This window comes from Tupaia chinensis, unplaced genomic scaffold, assembly GCF_000334495.1.
Source record: "Tupaia chinensis unplaced genomic scaffold, TupChi_1.0 Scaffold000104_1, whole genome shotgun sequence".
Taxonomy (NCBI): domain Eukaryota; kingdom Metazoa; phylum Chordata; class Mammalia; order Scandentia; family Tupaiidae; genus Tupaia; species Tupaia belangeri.
In genome coordinates, this window is record NW_006159568.1 from 2,904,281 (window position 1) to 2,929,036 (window position 24,756).

Below are 24,756 nucleotides of genomic sequence, written 5' to 3' on the forward strand. Positions count from 1 at the left end.
TGATCCGAGCAGGCTGTCTCTTTTCACCACAGTTCTGTAGGATTCTACAAGTGACAGAACTGAAGATCTGTGAGAAGAGAGGCAAGGGGGAATAGACCAATCATTCCTACCCCATTTCAGGCCTCTGCAGCCTGCATGTTTTACTGTCTATCTGCTGACCCTCTGATTCTCTCTTTCTTTCTTTCTTTTTCTTTTTTTTCTTTCTTTCTTTTTTTTTTTTTAGAGATTTTCATTGTAGGGCGCGTGCGCTCGCCAGACAGACAGAGAGAGACATAGAGACAGAAAGCGAGAAATCACCCCCCAGGGGGGATGGTCACGCCGCAATCCCTTCTCCTCTATTCTCCTCTCGGGATCTTGGGCACGCACGCACACGCGCCCGGCGTGAGTTTTAAGCCACCGGGTCTGGGACACGAACCGCGATCGACTATGTGGGAGTCCAGCGACATAGCCATTACGCTAACTGCTGGTTCCCTCTTTTTCTTTTTTTTTTAAAGGATTATTTAATTTTATTTATTTTTAATTTGACCAGAAAGAAATGGAACAAAAGAATGAGAAAGAGAGAGCATCCAGGTCTAGGACTCAACCATGTGAGAGTCCAGGGCTTCAACCACCACGCCTGCTGGCCACACCCCCTGATTCTTAATCTTCTCCTGTGCTCTTCTTTCGGGGGCTTCTCTTGAGAGTATGACTGCCCTTTGCAGTGAGAACTCACTAAGTGTGGGACAGTCTGACGGGCTCCATTCCCCTCTTCACCCTTCTACCCGAAAGCCTGAGCCACCTCAGCAGACAGTTTTATTTGTCATATAAAGGCAAAGCTCCCACCACATTCAAGTGGATGCAGTTGTATTGAGTCGTTGGAAAAGTCATGATGCAAAAAATATCTGGCTTGCAAAATGTCACCAAGTAAGAGGGTCCACAGTTCTGTCCAGCCCCTGCCTCCCGTGGAAACAACTTCACATTGTTCCAGTATCTGAAATGCCTAGGGAGGAGTGGAGGCTTAAAGCCATTCTGGGGGCTAGAGTCTTCTTCAGTGTCCACCCTGGAAGTGTGTGCCTTCCTCTGGTCCTTAGGGAATCAGCCTGGGGAACCATGACTGCCGTGGGGTTAAGCACTATGGACCAAGTTCTGCAAGGCTTGTGGGAGCCCTCTTGGGACACAAACCACCTCGTTCATTTGGCTCCTTATGGATAAATATGAGCTGGGATACTGTACACCTACAGGATCCTTGGAATGTAGCCTGAGTGTCATTTGGAAGTAGCTGTCCTAGAGCTAGATGGGATGTTCTTTTTTCTCTAGTTCCGTGGCTCTAATTCAGGGGACAAGTGGTAGGGGGACCTGAGAGGCATTCCCAGTTTACAGAGGCAGCTCTTTATAGCATGAGTTAGTGATGGTGTGTGGATGTGGGACTGGTATTGCTGGATGTTCTGACTTTCAAGAGAAGTTAGAAATCAGTATTTTGGAAAAAACTCCCAACTTATAAACATGGGCAATTAATTCAAATAAAAATAAGTATACTGTGCAGACCAAATAAAACTTTTCTGGGGCTGGATGGGGCTTGAGGCTAATGCTTTGTTAATTTCGCTCTTATTTCTGACTTTGGCAGCAAGCCTTCTGGGATTATTTCCCCATTCCCTCTTTATTTTTCACAGCAGTTGCAGTCCCTTGGTTTCTGCATTCTTAGCATGGCCGATGCCCAGGCCTCTTACTGCACCAATAACAGTTTGATCAGGTCGTAAATGCAGGTGTTTCCTCAACTCTGTCTCCTCATTTCCTTTTCTAAGGCACCATGATTTTCTCCTTCAATGTAATTTTGTGAGAGGTGGTGGGGAAGTGATGATGAGAAAGCCTAGTCTTTTTTTTTTTTTTTTCTTAGTTTTGCTAGAGGGAGTGTGTACTAGCAGAGGGAGACAGAGGGAAAATGATAGAGCACTCCCCTGGGGGCATGGTCATGCTGCAATCCCTCCACCTCCATGTTCCTCTTAGGATTTTGGGCACGCATGCACATGAGCATGGCGTGTTTTTCTTTTTATTTCTTTTCCTTTTAGGTTTTTGCCATACATCATGTGCACTTGCTGGAGAGAGACAGGAAAGACAGGGAGAGGGAAAGTGAGAAATCACCCCTGAGCGGGATGGCTTCACCTCAATCCCTCCTCCTTATTCTCCTGTCAGGATTTTAGGCATGCGTGCACACACACCCGGTGTGTTTTTCAAGTTGCTGATTCCAGTCCCAAACATGCAGTCGGTCTTGTGGGACCCAGGGGCATTAACCTCCATGCCACCTGCTGACCTGAAAGCTAGTCTTTCGAAGGTGGGGAGGCAACATTGAAATGAGACCCTTAAATCCTGTAATACAAAGTTTGAATTCTCAAATTCAAATGGAGTTTGACTCTAAATAGGCTTTATGCCTCATATAGGAAATAGTTAACAGAATGTGGCTCGAAGAAGAGTGCTCAGACATGGGAACTGGAAGTGCTCAGACATGGGGCTGAATTGCTGTGTGACCCTGGACAAGTCACTCAAGTACTCTGGGCTTTAGCTTCCTCATCTATAGACAGAGGCTGTTTGCTGAACTCCCTTCTCTGTTTGGTCATCTAGGTTATTCATAGGCATTCAGGGTCATGCTCAGGCATTGGGACAATAAAGGATGTGCCTTTCAGTGTTGATTGCCATCTCTGACAGGTCCTGAGTGTGTTCTTCTTTTTTTTTTTTTAAGAGAAGATTTTTTTTTTTCAGCTATAGGGTGCATGCACTCACCAGAGAGACAGAGAGAGACAGAGAGACAGAAAGCGAGAAATCGCCCCCTAGGGGGGATGGCCATGCCACAATCCCTTCTCCTCCATTCTCCTCTCGGGATCTTGGGCACGCGTGCACACGCGCCCTTCATGAGTTTAAGCCACTAGATCCAAGACTCGAACTGCGGTCGACTACATGGGAGTCCAGCGACATAGCCATTACATTAACTACTGGTCTCCCTGAGTGTGTTCTTATGGTGATGAGGCTGGACGATAGCTTGCCACTTTATTTTCATGTTTTTCAGAGCTGCCGTGGTCCAGTTACAGTCTTGTTTTTCCCACTAGCATTTCTCCTCAATGGTAGATGACACTTTGTTTTTACTTGGCGGCTGCTATAAGCAGATGGGCAATATCTCTCACCCCTGGGGACAGCTTAGGAGGGTTCCCTGTGATCCTGCAATTCCCCCAAGAGCTCCATGACAGTCCTAAGACAGTATGTGAGGATGGCTACCTTCCCCTCCCCAGCTTCCAAGGTGACTCCATGTGCTTTTTAAAGCAAATATAAAGGAAACTGGTCATAATCTTTAAGAAGACATCACTGAAGATAACAACGTTTAACATTTATTGAGTACTTACTGTGTAGCAGACATTCTGAGTAGTTAGCCAGTTTAATCCCAGTAGTGACTCTATGAGGTAGAGATGAATCTTAGTCCCATTTTGCAGATGAGGAGACTGAGGCATAGAGAAGTTAAGTGATTTATCCGACGTCATGTAGCTGGTAAATTGCAAACTCTAATAGTCTGGTTCTGGAGCTTACATGCTTAATCACTGTGCTACGGCTGCTTCTCAATGATTTGTAGCAATCGCTAATGTTTTATCTGTGATTCAGAAATATTTTAAAAGAAAAATGAGGAAAATATCATTTTCTTTGCTTTGCTTATTTACCAATTTAATAGACATACCATGCTTTAAACAGAACGTTAAGCTGAACTACAGTGGGAAATAGTTATGATATATTTGAACAGATATTTATACATAGAGTTGGCCCCATAGCCCAGTGTTTGAGGTAGCTGAATCCCACACACATGGCCACCTACATGATCAAATCTCCTCCCCGGCAGCTTGAAAACCATTCCAGGTGTGTGCGTCCTAAACCCCAACAGGATGGAGAAATGGAGGACCGTGGCGTGACCAGGTCCCACTCGAGGCTGCTTTCCCCCTTTCTCTCTCTCTCTAGTGAGAGCATGTGCTTTTTGGCAAATTAAAAAGCACATATTTATAGAGCCAGCTCCATGGTTTGGTGATAGGTAGCCAGATGTGACTTGACTGACTGCATGGTTCAAGTCTTGAGAAACACGCTGAGTGTGTAAGTACATGTGCCCAAAATTCCAAAAGGAGAGACAGAGGAGAAGGAATTGCAGTGTGACCATGCCTTGTAAGGGGTACTTTCTTCTCTCCCTCTGTCATTGGCGAGCTCGTACATCCTCTAGCAAAAATAAATCAATTTAAAAAAAGTGTATGTGTATATACATATATATATTATATATACATATATGTGTATATACACTACTACACACACACAGAGATACACACATACTATATTTATATCTGGTATACCTATAGATTCACATATTTAGCTATATCTTTAGACACACACAGAGAAGGTGACATACACAAAAATACCAAAGTTAGATCAGATTAGATCAGCTTAACTCCAGGTGGTCAAAAATGCTACCTTTCCCCTCGGTCTTTTCTAATACGCTCGTGTTTGCTTAAAGTAAATGACTTGCATACTGGAGAAAACAAACCAACGCTCTGACTATTTGAGGCACACTTAAGCTGACACATCTAAAAAGGCAAAAGGCCTTTTGCTGAGCTCAAGTGGCTAGGGCTCCAGAGGGCCTGTGGTTAGGCTGGGCGTGAACAGGAAGTCCATTCCAGGCTGACCACTGAGGACACCGAGTGCTCTTGGTGCTCAGCGCCAGGCTGTGGGATCAGAGAGGGCAAAGGCTACTGCCCAGCGAGTGTAAGGAGAGGCCCCTGTGAGTTCCAGCTTTCCTTATTTGCACAAACTAGAGACTCAGTGCGGCCTTGAAATGATCTTGCAGATATGGTTTGCATCATGATCAAGCTTTTTATAGCATGTGTGAAAAGAGCAAGATACACAACTAGACACATGGTTTAATCCTGATTTTGTTGGGGAGAAAACCAAAATGTGATGAAAAAGTTTCTTTCTTTTTTTTCATGAGTGAAAGAGAGAGAGACCATACCCCCAAAAGGGTTTGCATGCTACCATCCACCCCCAGCTTCTGCCAGTCTTGGTCATGGACACATTTGTGCCCAGTCATAGTCAGCATAGTCATGAACCTAGCACCTTCTCTTCATCATGTTTTATCACTGGTCCACCATCCAGCTCCCCCAAATATGTTTTTTTTTTTCTTTAAAATTGTTGCTAGAAGGCCCATGTGCTTGCCAGACAGAGACAGAGAGTGAGGGAGAGGGAGAAAGTACCTCCCAATAAGGCGTGGTTGCACTGTAATCCCTTCTCTATGCCTACATCCTGTTAGGATTTCAGACACACTTACACACATGCCCAGTGGGGACATGATTTGAACTGCACAGTCAGCCATGTGGGATCTAGTTTCCTTAACCACCAGACCATGGGACTGGCCCCCAAATATGATTTTATATATCTTCTTTTTCTCCATTTATTTTATTATTATTATTTAATTTTGCTATAGGACACACAATTTATATGAGAAAGAAAGAGAAAGCCGTCAGGACTGGGGACTGGGCCACATGGGAGTTCAATGCTCTATCATCACACCACCTGCTGACCCACATATATCTTCTTTATACTTTTCCATAATGCCCAAATAATCTACATTGAGCACGTATTACTGTTGTAATGAGGAAGAACTCTAATAAATATCTTTTAAAAAGATCATTGTTTCTGACTGGAATAGAACTTTCCAAAGAACCTGGACATGTTATTATGACCTAACACCCCAGATGCCGTGGAAGGAACTTTCTTAAAGAGCCTAAAGGGACTTTCGGCTTGATCTTGTTCTGCTGCTCTAAGAGGTGCTGGGCTTAGGTCTTGGAGGCCCCAAGTGTTGTCCCTGCTGTAAGTTTACAAACTAGCCTCCCAGAGTCCAAGGTTCTGTGGAGGGACATCAGAGCTTCCAGGTGATAAAGGGAGGGCAGTATCACAGTTACCTCTTATACACAGGGCTTTTCCATAAGTTTTTCTTCCCCCCCAAAAGGATATGATCCCTTAAAACTACTTAATATAGTTACTTAAAAGCAAAGAGTGGTCTGTTCCAACTCTCTCATCACTGACACTCACCGTTGAATGGGTTTGCTCAATCATAATCAACATCATATGAGAACTGGAATGAAGGCCAGCAGGTGGCATGGGGGTGAAGGTGCTGGATCCCACATGGCAGACTCTGTGGTTCAAGTCCCAAACTCAGTAGCTTGAAAAATATACTGGGTCCATATGTGTGTACTCCCAAAATCCTGAGAAAAGAATGGAGGAAAATGGATTGTTGCATGACCTTCCTCTGAGGGATGATTTCTCACTCTCCTTTTCTCTGTGTCTCTCCATCTCTCTCCAGTGAGTATACATGCCCTATGGAAAAAATATTTAAAAAAACCCCAAAAAACAAAAAACTAGAATGAGGTGTCCAGAAAGACAGGCCAGAATACTCCTGGCTCCCAGCCCTGTGGATCCTTTCCATGAAGTTTTGTACATGGTGGACTTTCTCTTAGCAAATAAGCCAGGCAGCACTTAACCCTCCCCAGTTTTGGAGCAACATGTATATCCTCTCCCTTGGCAATTTCCTATACTCAGGAGTGTTAGTCTACTTTGTGGGCTCTCTAGTGGAGAGAAACCAGCATAGGAGACCTGCTGAAGAACAGAGAGGTCCTCTGGTTCAGCTCCTTCACTCCACAGACAGCAGGCTGCTATCTAGGGATCTAGGGAACAAAAGGAACTCTCGAAGTCACTCAGTGGGTTGCTTATGGAGTTGGAGTTATACCAGAGAAAGAGATGCCTATCCAGGAACACATCACTGCCTTTCTTCAGAGGAGGCATTTGAGGCCCATGGAAGGGGGGAAAGTCACCCAAGGACACCCAGGGAAATAGGGGCTGAGCTGAGACTAGTGCATAATTCTTATAACTCCCAAGGTGTGTTTGTCTCCACCCATTTCTGTCTCTCTGCCCTAGCTTAATCTGGGCCCAGCTTGGGTGTGGGTTTTCGGGTTGTCTGTGCAGAGCTAGTTGAGGCCTCCTCTCCTTCCCGATGGTACATAGCCGTTTGTTTTTTCCCAACTGCCCACAGGATCATCCGGACAAAAGTACAGCAGCCACCCAACCAGCCGGTCCCAGCTTCCAGTCACAGCATAGGTAAGGAGAACTTTTTAAAAAAATGTAAAAATCTAATGGGCTCCAAATATTCTAAAGAACTTTTAATCATTCTTATGGACAGATAATTCTGCATAAAACACTTCGGCACACGTACTAATGCGCCTTCTTTGTCATTCTCCAAGGGCTGAACCTGGTAAATGAATTTTATAAATACTGCTAAAAGGTTTTGAATTTTACTGATTATTATGATAAATAGCTTTCACCATGAGACAGAAAATTGAAATCTAAGCCAAAAAAAAAAAAAATCCACTAATGGGGGTCTATAGAATGTCAGATAATTAAAGTAATAAATCAAGAAAGGGATACTTATTCATAACATTTTCTGCATCATTAGTCAGTAAGTAGTTTTGAATGTGTTTTTTTCTTCTATCAACCAGCCCTTCTACAATTCTTTGTGCACCTGCAGTCTTGAGTGAAGATGTGGCAAAACTTCCCAAACTTTCTTTCTCTCTCTCATTTGCTTCGATCTCATGTACTCTCTGAACTGTCAAGGACGGCCAGTGGGGCTTCTGGTGCTCGCAGGTCATGTCTGAGCGTGGCCATGACTCAAGAGGGTGGGAGTCACATCTCCTATCACTCAAGAGCTGAGAAATTTCTCTTGCCTTCTTTTCAAAGCTTATGAGATGAGAATGACATAGATCCATTTAAGGAGTATTATTTCTCCACATGGGATCAAGGAAATATTTCTGGTTAGCAGAGGAAGTGTTATTCTACTCTAAGAAAGTGGGTGACCATTCAGGAAGCCTCTGATGTGTCTAGTGGCCACCGTCCCTGTAAGTGCTGCATAATCACATCTCAGTTTGTGTAACATTTCCACACCTCTGTCATTCCTTCTCTGACTGACAAGTTGGTGATGGGGACTAGGTGGATGCTTGGCTTATGGTTCCAACTCAGCCATTAACTCACCCAGTGAGCTGAGAAGGTCCCTTCACCTCTCTGAGCCTCGGTTTCCTCATTTGTGGATGGAGGGACACGAGCCAGTGCTCTCTGAGGTCTGTGATCTTCCGTGGTTGTCTCTTTGGAAAAAAGGTAAGACAGAATTCCTCCCCCATAAGAAAAGATTCTTCGTTTAGTAATCCATTCAGAGTGTTCGCTCCACAGCCCATGGCATTGGAGAACAGTGCTGCAAAGGGGGCAGGACGAAATCTCCATTCTCAAGGGCTTCTCAGCCTAACAAGGGGATGTAAGGAGAGAAGTTTGCAAAGCCTCGAGGTCAAGTTCAAGAAGAAGGTATAGGTGCTGTGGGAGCAGAAGGGACACATCACCAGCTCTTTGGGGCCGGGGTGGAAAGGGTCAAGGAAGGCTTCCCAGGGAAACGTTTGTGGCTGAGATTTGGCGCTTTGACTATTTCAGGTCACTCAGTGAAGATCAAACCCGAAGTAACTGATACTGTTCTTTCCATTGGTTTTGAGGAACAATTCTACTGTAGGCCAGAAGAATGCTTTGTTTCGCCCCTGAAAATTTTGTTCCAACTCCTTCTCATGTAGATACAGCCTCTAAGAGTTTACAAACTTAATTGAGGAGTGAGGAAACTGAAGTAAAGAAAGATGAAATAATTAGCCCAAGGTCGTGTTTCCAGTAAATGGTGGAGCCAGAACTGGAATCTAGGGTTTTTGAGTGGAGTGCAATTACAATACAGACACGTTTTTCGTAAGTGTCATGGGCTGCCAGCACCATGGCGAGCCTTGTTTATATGTGGCTGTTGTTTAAAGTACCAAGTGACCTGCTACCTTCTTTCTTCCTCTATTCTTCGCCTCTTAATAAAGAAAAGGTTGTGAGATTTGCATAAATCTATTTCGAGGAGCTTCTACTCGTGAAGGAAAAGAGAAGTGAATGATTTCTGCTTCTGTGTTTCTTAAGGAAGATCTAAAATCAAACCCCACCATTAGAAGAAAGGCACAGTTCCCTCTAGATCTATAGGGGCAAGGAGCTAGATCTGTTCCATGGAAAGCAACCAACAGCTTCCCACGCAATCACCACCAATTCTAGTGATTTCTAACAATTTAGAGTTGAAGGTAGTTCCATCTGCCTCCAGCTAGTGATAGCCCAAAGAAATGTGTCTGAGACTAGACTGTAGCTTTAATGAAGCAAGAAAGGATTCCCACAGCCCAGACTTGGGAATTCGCTGGACAGCTAGAGAGTATCTGCAAGAAGGACTGGTCTCTCCCTTGGACTCTGAGGCTAGGAGTTAATGTGAGACTCGCACAAGTCTCCTTCCCTCCCCTTCCCGCTTCATTTTCATCTTTAGGAATTTAGAGACCTAGCCTCAGTCACAGTAAGTCACTCTGCCTCCATTTCTGGGCAGGGCAAGTCTAGACTTTACCTGAGGCTGAGTTCTGGTTCTGCTGCATATTAGCTAGATGGACTTTGAATCACTTTCTCTTGTGGATTCTGTTTCCTCATTTGAAAAATGAGGATAAAAGCGCTCTGGGCTGTTGCGATCATCACATGGAAAACACTGCATTACTACGAAGCTTATTATTCTTCATTATTAATTAGTGAGGAGCAGATCGGTTATAGGGGTTACGACTTTAGTTTCTGAGTTCCATTCACCGCCTGCCTCTCATTAGCTGGGTGATCTCAGGCAAGTCACTTGCTTTTTCCGAGCCTTGGTTCCCTTACCTTTCCAATGGGATAACACAATAGGACCTCCAAAATTTCATGCAAAATGCGTGTTATGAAAGAAACTATGCGTGTATTTTAAAATTGTTTGCACTGAAATAAACTCATAGTTTAAAACCATTTTCCTGCAAACTTTTTGCAATCCCCTCCTAATGTTACCTAGCTTCTAAGGCTGTTCTCAGAACTGACATAATGCTTCAATGCCTGGCAGAGTAAGTTCTCAGAAAAGAATGATCACTATTAATATTAAAAATGATATCCAGGTAAACTGGAAGGAGAAAAGACAGCGAGGAGCTGAAGAGAAGGGGCGGGCGGCCCTTGGAAGTTTCCTTTCTGTGTGTGGTGTGTATGCAGGCGTTGTTTCTGTGTGCAGGAGTGCGCTGTAGGGGGAGTAAACTGCCCCTGAGTACCTAGGTCTCTTTTTAGCACTGGCCGGTGATGGGCCGGTCCTCTGTTTCCTCTCTCTTCTCCATCCCCTGCTTCCTGAATCCTTGGACAGCAGCGGGATCTGAGCTAGTACCCTTCCTACTCTGTCTCCATGTTCCTTTCTGCAAAATCAGTCCTCAACAGCAACCTGGGCAAGCGGCTGGAGGCCACTCTCATAGCTCGGAAGTGGCTGTTGCCACAGGGCGAGTGTCCTCAGAGCTTTCTGCTCCCACTCCTTCTCCAGCCTCGGCTGGGTGGGGTATACAGTGAATGCCTTCGCGGGCAGCCCGGAGCTCCCTCTGCACCAGCGCCTGCCGACCCTCAGCCCTCCTGCCGGGCCTGATGACCTCTTTTTCCTCCGTGCAGTGTCAACCGGCTCCGTGACGCAGGTGTCGTCGGTCAGCACGGACTCCGCTGGCTCGTCGTACTCCATCAGCGGCATCCTGGGCATTACCTCCCCGAGCGCCGACACCAACAAGCGCAAGAGAGACGAAGGTAAGAGCCGGCGCGCAGTCCAGGCAGTCCAGTCGTTTGGGGAATTGGGGGAGGGATGGAAGTAAAGGTGCCCTCGAGCACCCTCTGCCTGCAGAGGAGCCGAGTTCCCGTCTAGGCTCAGCCATTCTGTGAACTGAGCCCTGGGGAGGACAGGCAGGGAGCTGGGTGGGACCGAGGAATCCTGGCTGGCCTCCCCACCTGCACCCCTTGAGTGGCGGGAGCAGCCTGGCCAAAGCTCTGTGGCCTTTAAGAAGACTCCTGTGAACAGATATGCCCAACGCAGTTCAGAGAGGTCTGAGCACAAGCTGGTGTTCCGTTTGTGGGCCACCCCCGGATGAGAGAGAGAAGGACTGGGCAGAGCAGTCCACCCTGCCCTGCAGAGAGCCTGGCACGCGTGGGGTGGGTTCTCAAGGGGGCTGTGCACACCTCTCAGCAAGGCCTTCAGCTGTGGGCAGGGTGGGGGGCTGAGGGAATTAATAGTCATCTCGTCTTTGTCCTTGGGCCTGGAAGGAGGACTGCAGGGGGATTAAAGATGGCAATCTTCAGGGTTGGTTTTTCTCCACCCCCCTGTGCTGTGTGGCTCCTTTGCTTCCAGAGCTGGCAGCCTGGCCCCGGACATCGGCCCACCCTACCCCAGCTCTCCTTCCCCTGGATGGGCTGCCAGCACTGGCTGACATTAATGGATTTGAGAGGAGAAATGACCCCCTGGGAGTCTGTAAAACCTTAGTCAGGAAAGGAAAAAAAAAAAAATACCAGGGCTGAGGTCTAGGGCCTGAGAACAGCGTGACAGAAATCTTGATTCAATTATTCTGTTCCTCGGCACAGTTCCCTTTCTCAGCTCCGCGTAAGGGATGTATGTTCTTGTGAGCACATGCCTAAGTACTTAAGATCTGTAACTAGAAAATTGAGTCGGCCCAGCAGTGGATTGGCCTGTGGTCTGCGTGTTCCAAGCAACACAGAAGCAGGGCCTGTGGCCTCTGTCAGGAGCTGCTGGGGTGCATGGGGATGATTCATGGCTTTCGGAACCTGCCCCACACCTCTCCCCGGCTCCTGCCGCTCCTGAGCAGATGTCAGAAGTCTTTAACTCTGTGGGTAGCTGTGCCGTGCGCCGCAGGAGGCAGTGGGCCCACCATCTCTGTTGGTTTATGGAGTTGATGGTGTCATATCTTTTCTCCCATTGTCACCTGGACTAGAAGCGGATATGTCTAAACCCATCATGGTAGAGAGACTGTTGTGTGAGCCTTCGTCAGAAGCTAAGGGATCCAGACTGAGGTTTTTGGAGAAAGAAAACAGAAAAACAAAGAAAACAAAAACCCTCCTGATTTGCTGCTAACCATCAGACAGTTCCTGGTTTGGGGGGGATTGCTCTTCTATGTTGGTGGGTGCTGTGTTGGCTTGCAGTCACTGTTTGGCTTCTCAAGCTGCTTTGAAAGGTATAGAGGGGTCAGAATAGGGTGGGTGTTCGTTTTGACTACTCTGTGCTGGGCAGATTATTCCCGGAGGACTGTGGCGCATTTGGGGTATTGACTTTGTTTCCCTAGTTTTTGCTGTAGGGATCGTGTGCTCACCACAGAGAGACAGGGGAGAAGGGTAGTGAAAACTCACCCCCCCGGGCGGGGTATGGCCACCCTGCAATCCCTTCTCCTCCATTCTCCTTTTGGGGTTTGGGGCATGCATACACACACGCACACAGCCCAGCATGATTCACAAGCTGCCAAGTCAGGGACTCAAACTGTGAAACCGGCCATGTAGGATCCAGTGCCTTAACTTCCACGGCACCTGCTGAGCTGGGGGTGTTGACTTTTAAGAAGGACAGTGACAAACTGGGCTGTGTCCAGATGAGTGTAACCTGGGCGGAGAGGACTCTGGATGCAGCACCTGGGGAACGCCTGTAGGCTCTAGGGGTGTTACGTCACAAAGGAGAGCAGAATGAACAGGACTGAATGTTGCCTTCCAATACTTGGAGGACTGACATGGAAGAAGAAAAGAATGGGACTTTGTCAAGTGGCCTCCAAGGCCAGGGTGTGGCAGATGCAGAGATATCAGCTCTGTGTAAGGAAGAACTTTGTAAATATGAGAGTGGTCTAGGGATAAAGGAGTAGGGAGCGAGTGCCCCATCACTGGGAGTATGCAAGCAGACAGAAGTGGCCACTTTCTGGGTAGCTGTATGAGAGTACAGCTGTCCTGGTATTGTCTGACTGCCTGTCGTCCCATTGCCCTTAAGCGAGACCCTTCGGAGATGGAGCAGCCTAGATCTGGGTGAAGCCTGGAGCTGTGCGGGGACGGGCATGATTAGCCGAGTGCATGCGTTGAGTGAGCGAAGTGAGGCCTGGAGCCAGAGGTATGAGAAGAGCAAAGAAAGAAAGAACCAGCCACTAGGGAATCACAGGGAAATGCCAGGCACATGGGAGCGCTGGCGAGGGGAGGCTAGATTTGCAAGGGTGCTAGTCTTTGAGTCATTTATTCCCCTAGGCTTATTCATTTCTTTCATGACAGGGAGAGATAGGCCACCCTAAAGGCTCTTCATGCCTTGATCCAGGCTCAGTCTCCTCTGGCCTGGGGCACTGGTACGCACATATGTGTGTACCTGGTGTGCTCAGAGAGGTTCCTGGAATCAAACCTAGGACCTTTCTCGTGTGGGTCCGGGGGTTATTGCTGCGCCATCTCCTGGCTCCATGGATGGTATCATTTTTCTCAGGAGTCCTCTGAAGCCAGAGTATGGAGTCGTGGACCAGAGAGGCAGTAGAGGGCTGAGAGGAAGAGAGGCGAGGGTACTTATCCCTATTTGGCAGATGAGGTGACCAAGACGTGCCAGGGGGAGGAGCCACTTGGTCAGCATGGTTTTCAAGCTGCTGGGTCCAGGACTCAAACCGCAGAGTGGCCATGTGAGATCTAGCCACCTTACCCACCATGCTATCGGCTAGCCCAAAGGAGAATTAATTATTTTTAAAGTTATGTATTTATTTATTTTATGAAAGAGGAAGACAGACAGAGAAAGACAGAGAGACAGAGAGAGAAACAGGCACCTCCAGTAGGGTTTCCATACCGCCACTCACCTCCAGGTTCAGCCAGCCCAGATCGTGAGCATGTGTGTAGTTCAGTTGCATTACCACTTGGCCCCAGAATTAATTTTCATAACGTATTTTATTTAGGGCTGGCCATGTTGCCTGCTGGTTAAGGGAGCCTGATCCCACATGGCAGACTATACAGTTCAAATCCTCTCCCCAGTGGCTTGAAAAACATACCAGACATGTATGCATGGATGCCTCAAATCACAGCAAAGCAGAGAAATGGAGGGGAAGGGATTGAGGTGTGACCACACTCCATTGGGGAGGGCTTTGCTTTCTCCCTTTCCCTCTGACTCTCTGGCGAGCACATACATAGATTGAAAGATGGAGGGAAAGGACTGTGGTATGACCAGGCCCCATTGGGTATGCTTTGTCTCTTTCTCTCTGGCAAGTGACTGAGAAAATTGTTAGACCAATAAGTTGAGGGCCATTTTAGTCTAGAAATTCTGGACTCTTGTCAGGATGTTTGTCTCCAAAGCCAGACTTGGGCATGTGACTGAACTCTCCCATCCTATGACATGGCCACTGAGCCCAAGTCTCCGATGAGCTGTTCTGCAGTTTAGGCCTCAGGAAGGGTCCCCATAGCCTCTGAAGGCAAAGCTGGGGTTGACTTTGGAGAGGCATATTACAGCTGAGAGCATCACAGCTTTTGGGCCAACAGCCAGTCTGGGCCAAGGCTCAAAGTATTACTTGGAAAGGTAGTAAGCACCCTGTCACTGATGGCATGAGCAGGGGTTGGACAAATGAGGGACAGAAGCATCAAAGAAGACCTTCTGGTCTGGACTCTGACTTCAGAGGCCTCTTAAATGTGGGTAGCATGTGCTTCTGTGACTGTGCTGTGTCTTGTCTCTTGGTTGGTTAGAATGGAGAGCTGCTGTGGAGGAAGCTGTGGCATGGGCCTCAGACATCCCACTGGGCTGGGGACCCCGCCCAGACACCCCCTGCCTCCCTGGAAGGCCCAGAAGAGGTGATGGCAGGCTGGACTTGGCAGAGCAGGCAGGGCTGTGAATAGCCCTGGGTGAAAGGGCAGCCCCAGACCCTCTGTTCCTTCCTGGGCCTTTGATCTCTGGTGAGGCCTCCTTCCGCCTCTCTAGAGGGCCCCCATTCAGGTTCCCTCGACCTCCCCTCCCCTCATCCCGCCAGAGTTTGAAAGGCCCTGAACACACCAAGGTCAGTGGAGTGCGAATCCCTTTCACTAGCTCGGAAAGCAGGCCAATCCAGCATCAGTGTGGATGGTGGGGGCCAGAAGTGGCTTTTGGGGCAGTAGGGGGCACTGCAAATGGAATTTCCGGCCTACTGGGGCCTGCACTACCCTCCGTCTGACCAGGGCACAGGAAGGGCACAGGACCAGGGGTGAGGTCCTTTTTAAAACATGCCAAGTTCAATGAGACCCTCAAGGGGGACCTGGGGAATGTAGCCGGGGCTGCAGTCATGCCTGTGTCCACTCCTCTTTTTGGAGATGCCTGTCTCCCCTCTGATGTTGTGTCCCGCCTTCTGCGTGGGGATGCATCTCATCTGTTACCTGCTCTGTTTACCATCGACTCTCGAACCTCCCCGTGTGCCTGCCTGTCTCCTGGTCTTACTCTTGCTAGTTTGCTTCTGCTCACTTTCTCTCTCACACACTCATTCACACTTACTCATGCTCCCCACCTCCTCTTGTACTCTCATTCACTCTCTTACACACACTCACACTTCTCTTTCTTCTTGTACCTGCACTCTCTCTGTCTCTCACCAGCTCCCCTCTTCCCTAAGCCTCTGGAATCCTAGTGTAGATGCAGACCCCCACAGGAGCCATGGTGGGGAAGGAAGGGGTTTCCAAAGTTCACAGACAATGTGGGGCCCCAGGGCTCCTCCAGCCATGGGCAGGCCCTGGTCATTCTCTCCTGAGACCCTGCCTACTACTCTCAGGCTCAAAGCAGAAGGCTGGAGCAGAAAGAAAGTGGGGTGACCCTTGCAGGTTTCCCAGAAGGGAAGAGTGAGGGAAAGCTGGGGGTGCTTGAGGCAGGAGTGAGAGGCAGTCCTTGGGGGCATCAGGATTCCAGAGATCTCTGGAGAGCCCAAACTCAGGGACATAGGTTCACTGGCCAGGGATGGATGGCCTGAGGACTTCCTGTGGTGAAATCTCCCTTGAGTTACTTAATCTCCCTGAGCCTCTATTTTGTCATCTGGGAAAGAGAGGTAACACAAACCTTGTGAGTGATTGGGAGGATAAAAGCCACTCACATGAATAGGTCCATACCAGGGCTGGTCCTAGCATACGTTTAATATATAGCTACTGAGCGAGCCTAGGGCTTGAGGCCGTGAGGTCAGCCACAGCTGAGGGCATGCGCTCCGGCCAGAGTTGTACTTGGCAACCGAAACCAGCCCATCTGCCCGCTGCCACCGACTTCCTGTTTGTAACAGTCTAGGACTATGGCTGTGACGGAACTGAGACTGGAAGCCCCAGGAGCCTGTGGGCACCAAGACTGAACAACAGTGCCCCCAGGTGTCGGCCACCGAGCGAAGGGCCACTCTCTTTCCTCTCCTCCCTTTCCCGTCAGCATTTGATCTCCCAGCCACTTCATGGAAGAATAAAAGGACCAAGCTTCAGTCTTCCATGAAAAGAGGCCTTGAGTACACAAAATTGGGGAGGCCTCTGGGGTGGAGGGCAGAAGGCCTGGGCCTGAAAGGCCGGCGTCTGGGCCGGTTGGGGTCCCCAACTTGGACTCAGGACTCCCCTGTGAGCTGGAAGGAGCCCACTGCAGTCATCATTCGTTGAGAACACAGGCCAACAAAAGACGTCAACCCCCAGAGAGGAGCAGCCCCTCAGAAGACCCCTGGCATCCCACTGCCGTTAGATGTGACAAACCTCAATTCTTCTGTCCCCTTTTCTCCCCTGGTCTCAGGGGCCCACCTGCTGTCCACTCTGTTGATGGCCACTGGGCCCCCAGCCTATCAGTGTGTAACTCCATGGGGTGGCTGGCCGGCTCATACCCCAGAGCTGACCTCACTCCTAACAATGAAACCCGACCTCCCCACTCTGACCCCCCAATTCCTCCTTCTAATCCCTTTGTACTTCCAGGGACTGGGCCTTTCTGTCTCTGGGCCATTACCCACAGGGCCCTCCATCTGGAATGCAGTCCTTGAGGCTGGCTCCTTCCCTTGGGGATTTTCGGTGTTAGGGCACTGACTCTGCGCAGCTGGCTGAGGCCCATGGATTCTCCTGGGCCAGCGCAGAGCATTGCACACCAGACAGACTGCAGAGAGGGAGCATGGGGCATCCCTCTCCCATAGTGGCTTTGGGGGGGCAGTAAGGAGGGGACTGCCATGTCTTGTCCTCTGCTAGGGTTTCCCCAGGGGAGGTCCCTCCCCTGGCCCTCTGTGAGGAGTCCCTGGTGTACCCTCATGTTGGAGGTCCTTCTCTAAGTTCTCTTTGTCTAGGCTGAGGGCAGGACCAAGGTTGTCCTTGGGAGGGCATCATGCCGAGCCCAGGTAGTGACAGCCACTATGGCAGTCCTGCTTTACCTGACTTGCCCTGTATTTTAAACTACATTGACAAAGGAGATGTCACCTATGGGAGTCTGGATTTTCTTGGGGAGCAACGTTAGACGGGGGTGGGGGGGGGCTTTTCCACGTGGCAGCAATCACTCTGAGCTACTGACCCTACCTGTGCTCCATGCTCTGCACCCTATGCCTGAAGTTCCTTGAGCCTCTGAAATCCTAGTGTGGACGCTAAAGAGATTGATTCAGTCCAGCCTATGGCGGCGAAGCCTATGGGAGGAAGGTCCTGAAACTGGCCTGGAGTGTTCATGCTTGTGCGTGTGTGCACGAGTGTTTACATGATTGTGGGTGCATGCATGTATTCAGGGAAGTGAGCAGTCGACTCATAGGCCAGAGGAGGGTGGGGAAGGGGAGGCAGCTACACAGGGCAGGGCCAAGGAGCCACGCTCCTCAGCAGCCCAGGACACTAGTGAGATTGATGTCATTTACTCCGTACCCTTCAGAGTAGCCCAGGCCTGGAAGGCATGAGGGCGGTTATGGCAGAGGCAGCAGGGACCTGTGTTCCAGTCTCCTGGCCTGCCTGCCACTCTCTGCCATCCTGCCCTTGCAGCATGGGCACCTCAGCTGAGACCCAGATAGACAATTGTCAGGTCTCTTTGTAAAGCAGGGGATCTGAGGCCAGATGGTCAAGTGGAGGGGCTCCCTGGGCCTTTCCCTAGTGCCTGGAGCCTGTCCCATGGGTGGGGGGTTGGGTTTCGGTTCCTCCTGGTTTCTGGGTCCCCAAGTTTCACTTTGATTTTTCAGTGAGTGAGAACTCCGTGAGAGCCATCACCACGGAGCCCTCACCCTGTCTGTTTGCACACCTGAAGCCCCCTGGCCCCCTCCCCCACCTCTCCCCCAGCTGCTTTTCCCACTGGGCTGGTTCCAGTGTTCTGCAGAGCCCTGGGGGTGAGGGGAAGGGCAAGGTGGCACAATGGTAAGGTTCTCAGTTCAGGGAGTCAGTATTGAGTCAACTAGAAAAAAACAATGGTGTGGTCAGTGGTGGGGTTGGTCCTCCGGGGTGGGCAGCCCCTGCCAAAGCAGCTTGGAATTCAAGTAGGATGGATTGTGTTTCCTCCCTGCTGTCTCCTGGGGCAGGGAATCCACATTCATTTCTCTCAGCCTTGAGAATATGGTTCAATCCGTGGCCACACGGTCTGTGGTTCAGGGACTTTCCAAGACCCCAAAGTACTGGGTTCCTGTTCTGACTCTGTGGCTGAATATCTGGTGACCTTAGGGAAAGCTCTTCCTTGTCTGGGCTGGTTTCCTGTCAATAATATGGGACTGAGGGATTTCTAAGATTCTGTCTGGCACCAAGATTCTCAGTTTCTCCCTCTCAAGTTCTCTGGTCATTATTTTAGAAGAGCAGTTCTCAAACATTTGACCCTAGGATTCCCTTTAAACTAAAAAAATATTTTGTAATTTAATTATGTATACATATATATATATATAATTATTATTTTCGAGAGAGATTTTTTTGCTATAGGACAAGTGCACTCGCTGGAGAGACAGAGAGACAGAAAGTGAGAAATCATTCCCCAGGGGGGATGGATGGTCACACTGCATTCCCTTCTCCATTCTCCTTCCAGGATTTTGGGCACTCACATACATGTGCCCAGCATGAGTTTCAAGCTGCCAGGTTCTGGGACTTGAACCATGGTCAACTATGTGGGAGTTCAGCAATATTACCATTATGCCATCTGCTGGTCCCCAGACTAAAAATTGTTGAGGACCCAAAAGTGCATTAGTTTATGTGGGTTGATTAAAATGGATAAGATTTTAAAATATTTATTCAAAAGTAATAGTAATAAACAAGTAAAATAAAATTTTAGAAATAAAAACATTTTTCCAAGTAAAAATTTAGTAAGAGTGGAGTTGGTTTATATTTTTTGTTGCTCTCTTCGGTATCTGGCTTAATTGAAGGTGGCTGGATACTGGGGCCAGCAGGTGGCATGGTAGTTAAAGCACTGAACTCCCACATAGCCGACCATGGTTTCAGTCCTGGGCCTGATAGCTTGAAAATCATGCCAGGGGCGTATACATGTGTGCCCAAAATCCTGAGAGGAGAATGGAGGAAAAGAGATTGTGGGGTGGCCATCCCCCTATGGGGTGATTTCTCACTTTTCCTCTCAATGTCTCTCTCTGTCTCTCTGGCGAGTGCTTGTGCCCTATGACAAAGGTCTTAAAAAAAAAAGAGAGAGATAGCCAGTTCTCATAATTGCTTCTGTGTTCACTCTGCTCTGTTTCCACACATCTCAAGGCTGCTGGAAAACACCACTGTATACTCATGAAAGAATGACTGCAAAGACAAATAGCATCTTGGCATCATTTTGAAAATAGTTTGCTCTCACGAGATTTGGCCGTCCCCCCTCCGTCCCTGCCCCCAAGGGTCCCTGGAGAACACTGAGAATTTCTTACTTCAGTTACTGCAAAGTCTGAACTTACCTGCTCATCATCAGATAGGAAGAACAGTTAAGTGGTTTTAGATAAAATAAACGTACCATCAGTTTCTCCCATTCTTAGATCCCGAAGACAGTGGGAGCTATGGCAGGTCTCTGAGCGAGGAGGGAGCGGCAAGATGCACTAGGCTTTGGAAATCCTCCTGTAGCAAACTGGGATATGTAATGTTTCTTGCTCCCATCCCAGGCTCAAGCTACCACAAGCAGGCACGGCTACGGAGGCTCTTCTCGTTTCTTGCAGAACATCCACAGGCTTTGAGGCCTGATCTCCCCCAGCAGTCTTCCTTCTATGCTCACAGAAGCTGCCTGGAATGCCCTGCACACCTAGGGGCCCAAGCATGTCTCCCTCCCCAGCTCAGCTCTGCTGAGCCTACTGACCCCTGTAGACCCTATCCTAGGCTTGTTTTTGGTAGGGGGAAAAAAAAAACAAACCAGCAATGATATTGATTGGAACAAAACAAAATGAAATGAAAAATGGAGGTGGGTTTGGTATTTATCTTGACTCCTGGCATTTGAGGAAAAGCAGGGTTGAAAGGCAATGGAGAAAGGGGAGATTTTTGTTCCCATTCTACAGGGGCTTTTAGGTATTTCTGGAACGGCTAGTGACTCGTGTGCATGTGCGTGTGTGTTTGCGTGTGTGTGCACGTGCATGCATGCATGCGTCTGATTTCACTTTGAAATGTCCAGTTTTCATTTTCATAGGTACTGGGTATCATTTGCATTAGTCCTTCCTTGGGTCCTTTTATTCTATCAATGGAATAAAACGGGGAAAAGAGAGAAAAAGAGAATGCCCTGAGGTAATTTGAGAAGAATTGAGAGAGGAAGGACAAAAGGAACTAGAGAAGGTACATGTGAGAAAGGGTTGTTTCCAGTGGAACCAACTGGGCTAAGAGGAAGCCTGCAGCGAGAAAGGCACTGCCCCTTGAAGAAACGGAGAAAGAGGAGGGTGAAAGCAGTGAGGAGTAAGATACTTCTCGGAACCAGCCACCAGGTGGCACCATTGACCCAGGACAGCTTAGTTGCTGTCCTGGGTTAGAAACCAGAGGGCTAACAGGGCAGTGGGTACTGGCTCTTTGCACAGTGGTGGGGGCAGCGGTGTCCAGGCAGGCTGACCACTGGCCCAAGTCTCATTTCTCTGCCAGCACTCAGTCAGGAAGAGGAAGAACCTACTGAACATTCATTGGACCATCCCTGTTGGGGTTACTCTGCTCAGTTCTCACTTCCATGGGCCAGACATTTTGATATAAAGCTTCTAGAATCAAGTCCTTGGTTCTGCTTGAAGCCCTTACTTGCTATGTGACCTTGGGCAAGTCATTTCTTTCTGAGTCTTGTTTTCCTTATATTAAAAGGTGAACTTTTGAACAGATGATTTTTTTTTTTTAATAAGCCAGAGGGCCCTTGAGCTCACCAGAGAAAGAGAAACAAAGAGAGGGAGAGAAGAAAGCGCCAGCAATGGAGTGCGATCATGCCACGATCCTTTCTCCTCCGTGTCTCCGCCCTGTCAGGATTTTGGGCGTGGTGCACACGAGACTGTGTTTTTCAAGCCAGTGGGGTTGGGGTCAAACCACTTGGTTGGCCATGTGGGATCATGCTCCCATAATCACTACACCATGGGGCCAGCCCAAACAGATCATTTTTCTTAAGGATTTTGCTATAAGGTGCCTGAACTCTCCAGAGAGTGACAGAGACAGTGAGGAAAAGCGAGAAATCACCCACCCCAAGGGGGGGATGGACATGCTGCGATCTTCTCCATTCTCCTCTTGGGATTTTGGGCATGCATGCAGATGCACCCTGAGTGATTTTCAAGCTTCCAGGTCCAGGACTTGAACTGTAGTCACCCACGTGGGAGTCCAGTACCTTAACTACCACACCACCTGCTGGCCCTGCCAAACGGATGATCTTTAAGGATCTTTGGGGCTCTAACATTCTGTGGCACACCAGAGAAAGCACTGGATTTACAGTTAGATTCCAGATCTTTCTGTGTGACCTTGGGTAGGTCACTTCCCACTAGTGGGGATATAATAACATTTCCCTCACAGGCTTTTTTTTTTTTAATATACAAAGAATTGTTTTATTGAACTTTATTTATTTATTTTAATTTGACCAGAGAGAGAGAGAGAGAGAGAGAGAGAGAGAGAGCAAGCAAGCTGCCAGACTTTCCAAGACCCCAAAGTACTGGGTTCCTGTTCTGACTCTGTGGCTGAATATCTGGTGACCTTAGGGAAAGCTCTTCCTTGTCTGGGCTGGTTTCCTGTCAATAATATGGGACTGAGGGATTTCTAAGATTCTGTCTGGCACCAAGATTCTCAGTTTCTCCCTCTCAAGTTCTCTGGTCATTATTTTAGAAGAGCAGTTCTCAAACATTTGACCCTAGGAATCCCTTTAAACTAAAAAATTATTTTGTAATTTAATTATGTATACATATATATATATATAATTATTATTTTCGAGAGAGATTTTTTTGCTATAGGACAAGTGCACTCGCTGGAGAGACAGAGAGACAGAAAGTGAGAAATCATTCCCCAGGGGGGATGGATGGTCACACTGCATTCCCTTCTCCATTCTCCTTCCAGGATTTTGGGCACTCACATACATGTGCCCAGCATGAGTTTCAAGCTGCCAGGTTCTGGGACTTGAACCATGGTCAACTATGTGGGAGTTCAGCAATATTACCATTATGCCATCTGCTGGTCCCCAGACTAAAAATTGTTGAGGACCCAAAAGTGCATTAGTTTATGTGGGTTGATTAAAATGGATAAGATTTTAAAATATTTATTCAAAAGTAATAGTAATAAACAAGTAAAATAAAATTTTAGAAATAAAAACATTTTTCCAAGTAAAAATTTAGTAAGAGTGGCGTTGGTTTATATTTTTTGTTGCTCTCTTCGGTATCTGGCTTAATTGAAGGTGGCTGGATACTGGGGCCAGCAGGTGGCATGGTAGTTAAAGCACTGAACTCCCACATAGCCGACCATGGTTTCAGTCCTGGGCCTGATAGCTTGAAAATCATGCCAGGGGCGTATACATGTGTGCCCAAAATCCTGAGAGGAGAATGGAGGAAAAGAGATTGTGGGGTGGCCATCCCCCTATGGGGTGATTTCTCACTTTTCCTCTCAATGTCTCTCTCTGTCTCTCTGGCGAGTGCTTGTGCCCTATGACAAAGGTCTTAAAAAAAAAAGAGAGAGATAGCCAGTTCTCATAATTGCTTCTGTGTTCACTCTGCTCTGTTTCCACACATCTCAAGGCTGCTGGAAAACACCACTGTATACTCATGAAAGAATGACTGCAAAGACAAATAGCATCTTGGCATCATTTTGAAAATAGTTTGCTCTCACGAGATTTGGCCGTCCCCCCTCCGTCCCTGCCCCCAAGGGTCCCTGGAGAACACTGAGAATTTCTTACTTCAGTTACTGCAAAGTCTGAACTTACCTGCTCATCATCAGATAGGAAGAACAGTTAAGTGGTTTTAGATAAAATAAACGTACCATCAGTTTCTCCCATTCTTAGATCCCGAAGACAGTGGGAGCTATGGCAGGTCTCTGAGCGAGGAGGGAGCGGCAAGATGCACTAGGCTTTGGAAATCCTCCTGTAGCAAACTGGGATATGTAATGTTTCTTGCTCCCATCCCAGGCTCAAGCTACCACAAGCAGGCACGGCTACGGAGGCTCTTCTCGTTTCTTGCAGAACATCCACAGGCTTTGAGGCCTGATCTCCCCCAGCAGTCTTCCTTCTATGCTCACAGAAGCTGCCTGGAATGCCCTGCACACCTAGGGGCCCAAGCATGTCTCCCTCCCCAGCTCAGCTCTGCTGAGCCTACTGACCCCTGTAGACCCTATCCTAGGCTTGTTTTTGGTAGGGGGAAAAAAAAAACAAACCAGCAATGATATTGATTGGAACAAAACAAAATGAAATGAAAAATGGAGGTGGGTTTGGTATTTATCTTGACTCCTGGCATTTGAGGAAAAGCAGGGTTGAAAGGCAATGGAGAAAGGGGAGATTTTTGTTCCCATTCTACAGGGGCTTTTAGGTATTTCTGGAACGGCTAGTGACTCGTGTGCATGTGCGTGTGTGTTTGCGTGTGTGTGCACGTGCATGCATGCATGCGTCTGATTTCACTTTGAAATGTCCAGTTTTCATTTTCATAGGTACTGGGTATCATTTGCATTAGTCCTTCCTTGGGTCCTTTTATTCTATCAATGGAATAAAACGGGGAAAAGAGAGAAAAAGAGAATGCCCTGAGGTAATTTGAGAAGAATTGAGAGAGGAAGGACAAAAGGAACTAGAGAAGGTACATGTGAGAAAGGGTTGTTTCCAGTGGAACCAACTGGGCTAAGAGGAAGCCTGCAGCGAGAAAGGCACTGCCCCTTGAAGAAACGGAGAAAGAGGAGGGTGAAAGCAGTGAGGAGTAAGATACTTCTCGGAACCAGCCACCAGGTGGCACCATTGACCCAGGACAGCTTAGTTGCTGTCCTGGGTTAGAAACCAGAGGGCTAACAGGGCAGTGGGTACTGGCTCTTTGCACAGTGGTGGGGGCAGCGGTGTCCAGGCAGGCTGACCACTGGCCCAAGTCTCATTTCTCTGCCAGCACTCAGTCAGGAAGAGGAAGAACCTACTGAACATTCATTGGACCATCCCTGTTGGGGTTACTCTGCTCAGTTCTCACTTCCATGGGCCAGACATTTTGATATAAAGCTTCTAGAATCAAGTCCTTGGTTCTGCTTGAAGCCCTTACTTGCTATGTGACCTTGGGCAAGTCATTTCTTTCTGAGTCTTGTTTTCCTTATATTAAAAGGTGAACTTTTGAACAGATGATTTTTTTTTTTTAATAAGCCAGAGGGCCCTTGAGCTCACCAGAGAAAGAGAAACAAAGAGAGGGAGAGAAGAAAGCGCCAGCAATGGAGTGCGATCATGCCACGATCCTTTCTCCTCCGTGTCTCCGCCCTGTCAGGATTTTGGGCGTGGTGCACACGAGACTGTGTTTTTCAAGCCAGTGGGGTTGGGGT

The 24,756-nt window shown here is 48.1% G+C and overlaps 1 protein-coding gene across 5 annotated transcripts in view; it reads left to right on the forward strand.

Moving 5' to 3' along the window:
- The window catches only part of PAX5 (paired box 5), a 212,093-nt gene that overhangs the window by 22,930 nt on the left and 164,407 nt on the right, over window positions 1–24,756 (forward strand). For all 5 annotated transcript variants that reach the window (XM_027770032.1, XM_014586019.2, XM_027770033.1 and 2 more), the window contains exons 4-5: window positions 7,079–7,143; window positions 10,579–10,707. In XM_027770032.1, the coding sequence (XP_027625833.1) occupies window positions 7,079–7,143; window positions 10,579–10,707 (194 nt within the window). The remainder of the gene's footprint in view (window positions 1–7,078; window positions 7,144–10,578; window positions 10,708–24,756) is intronic.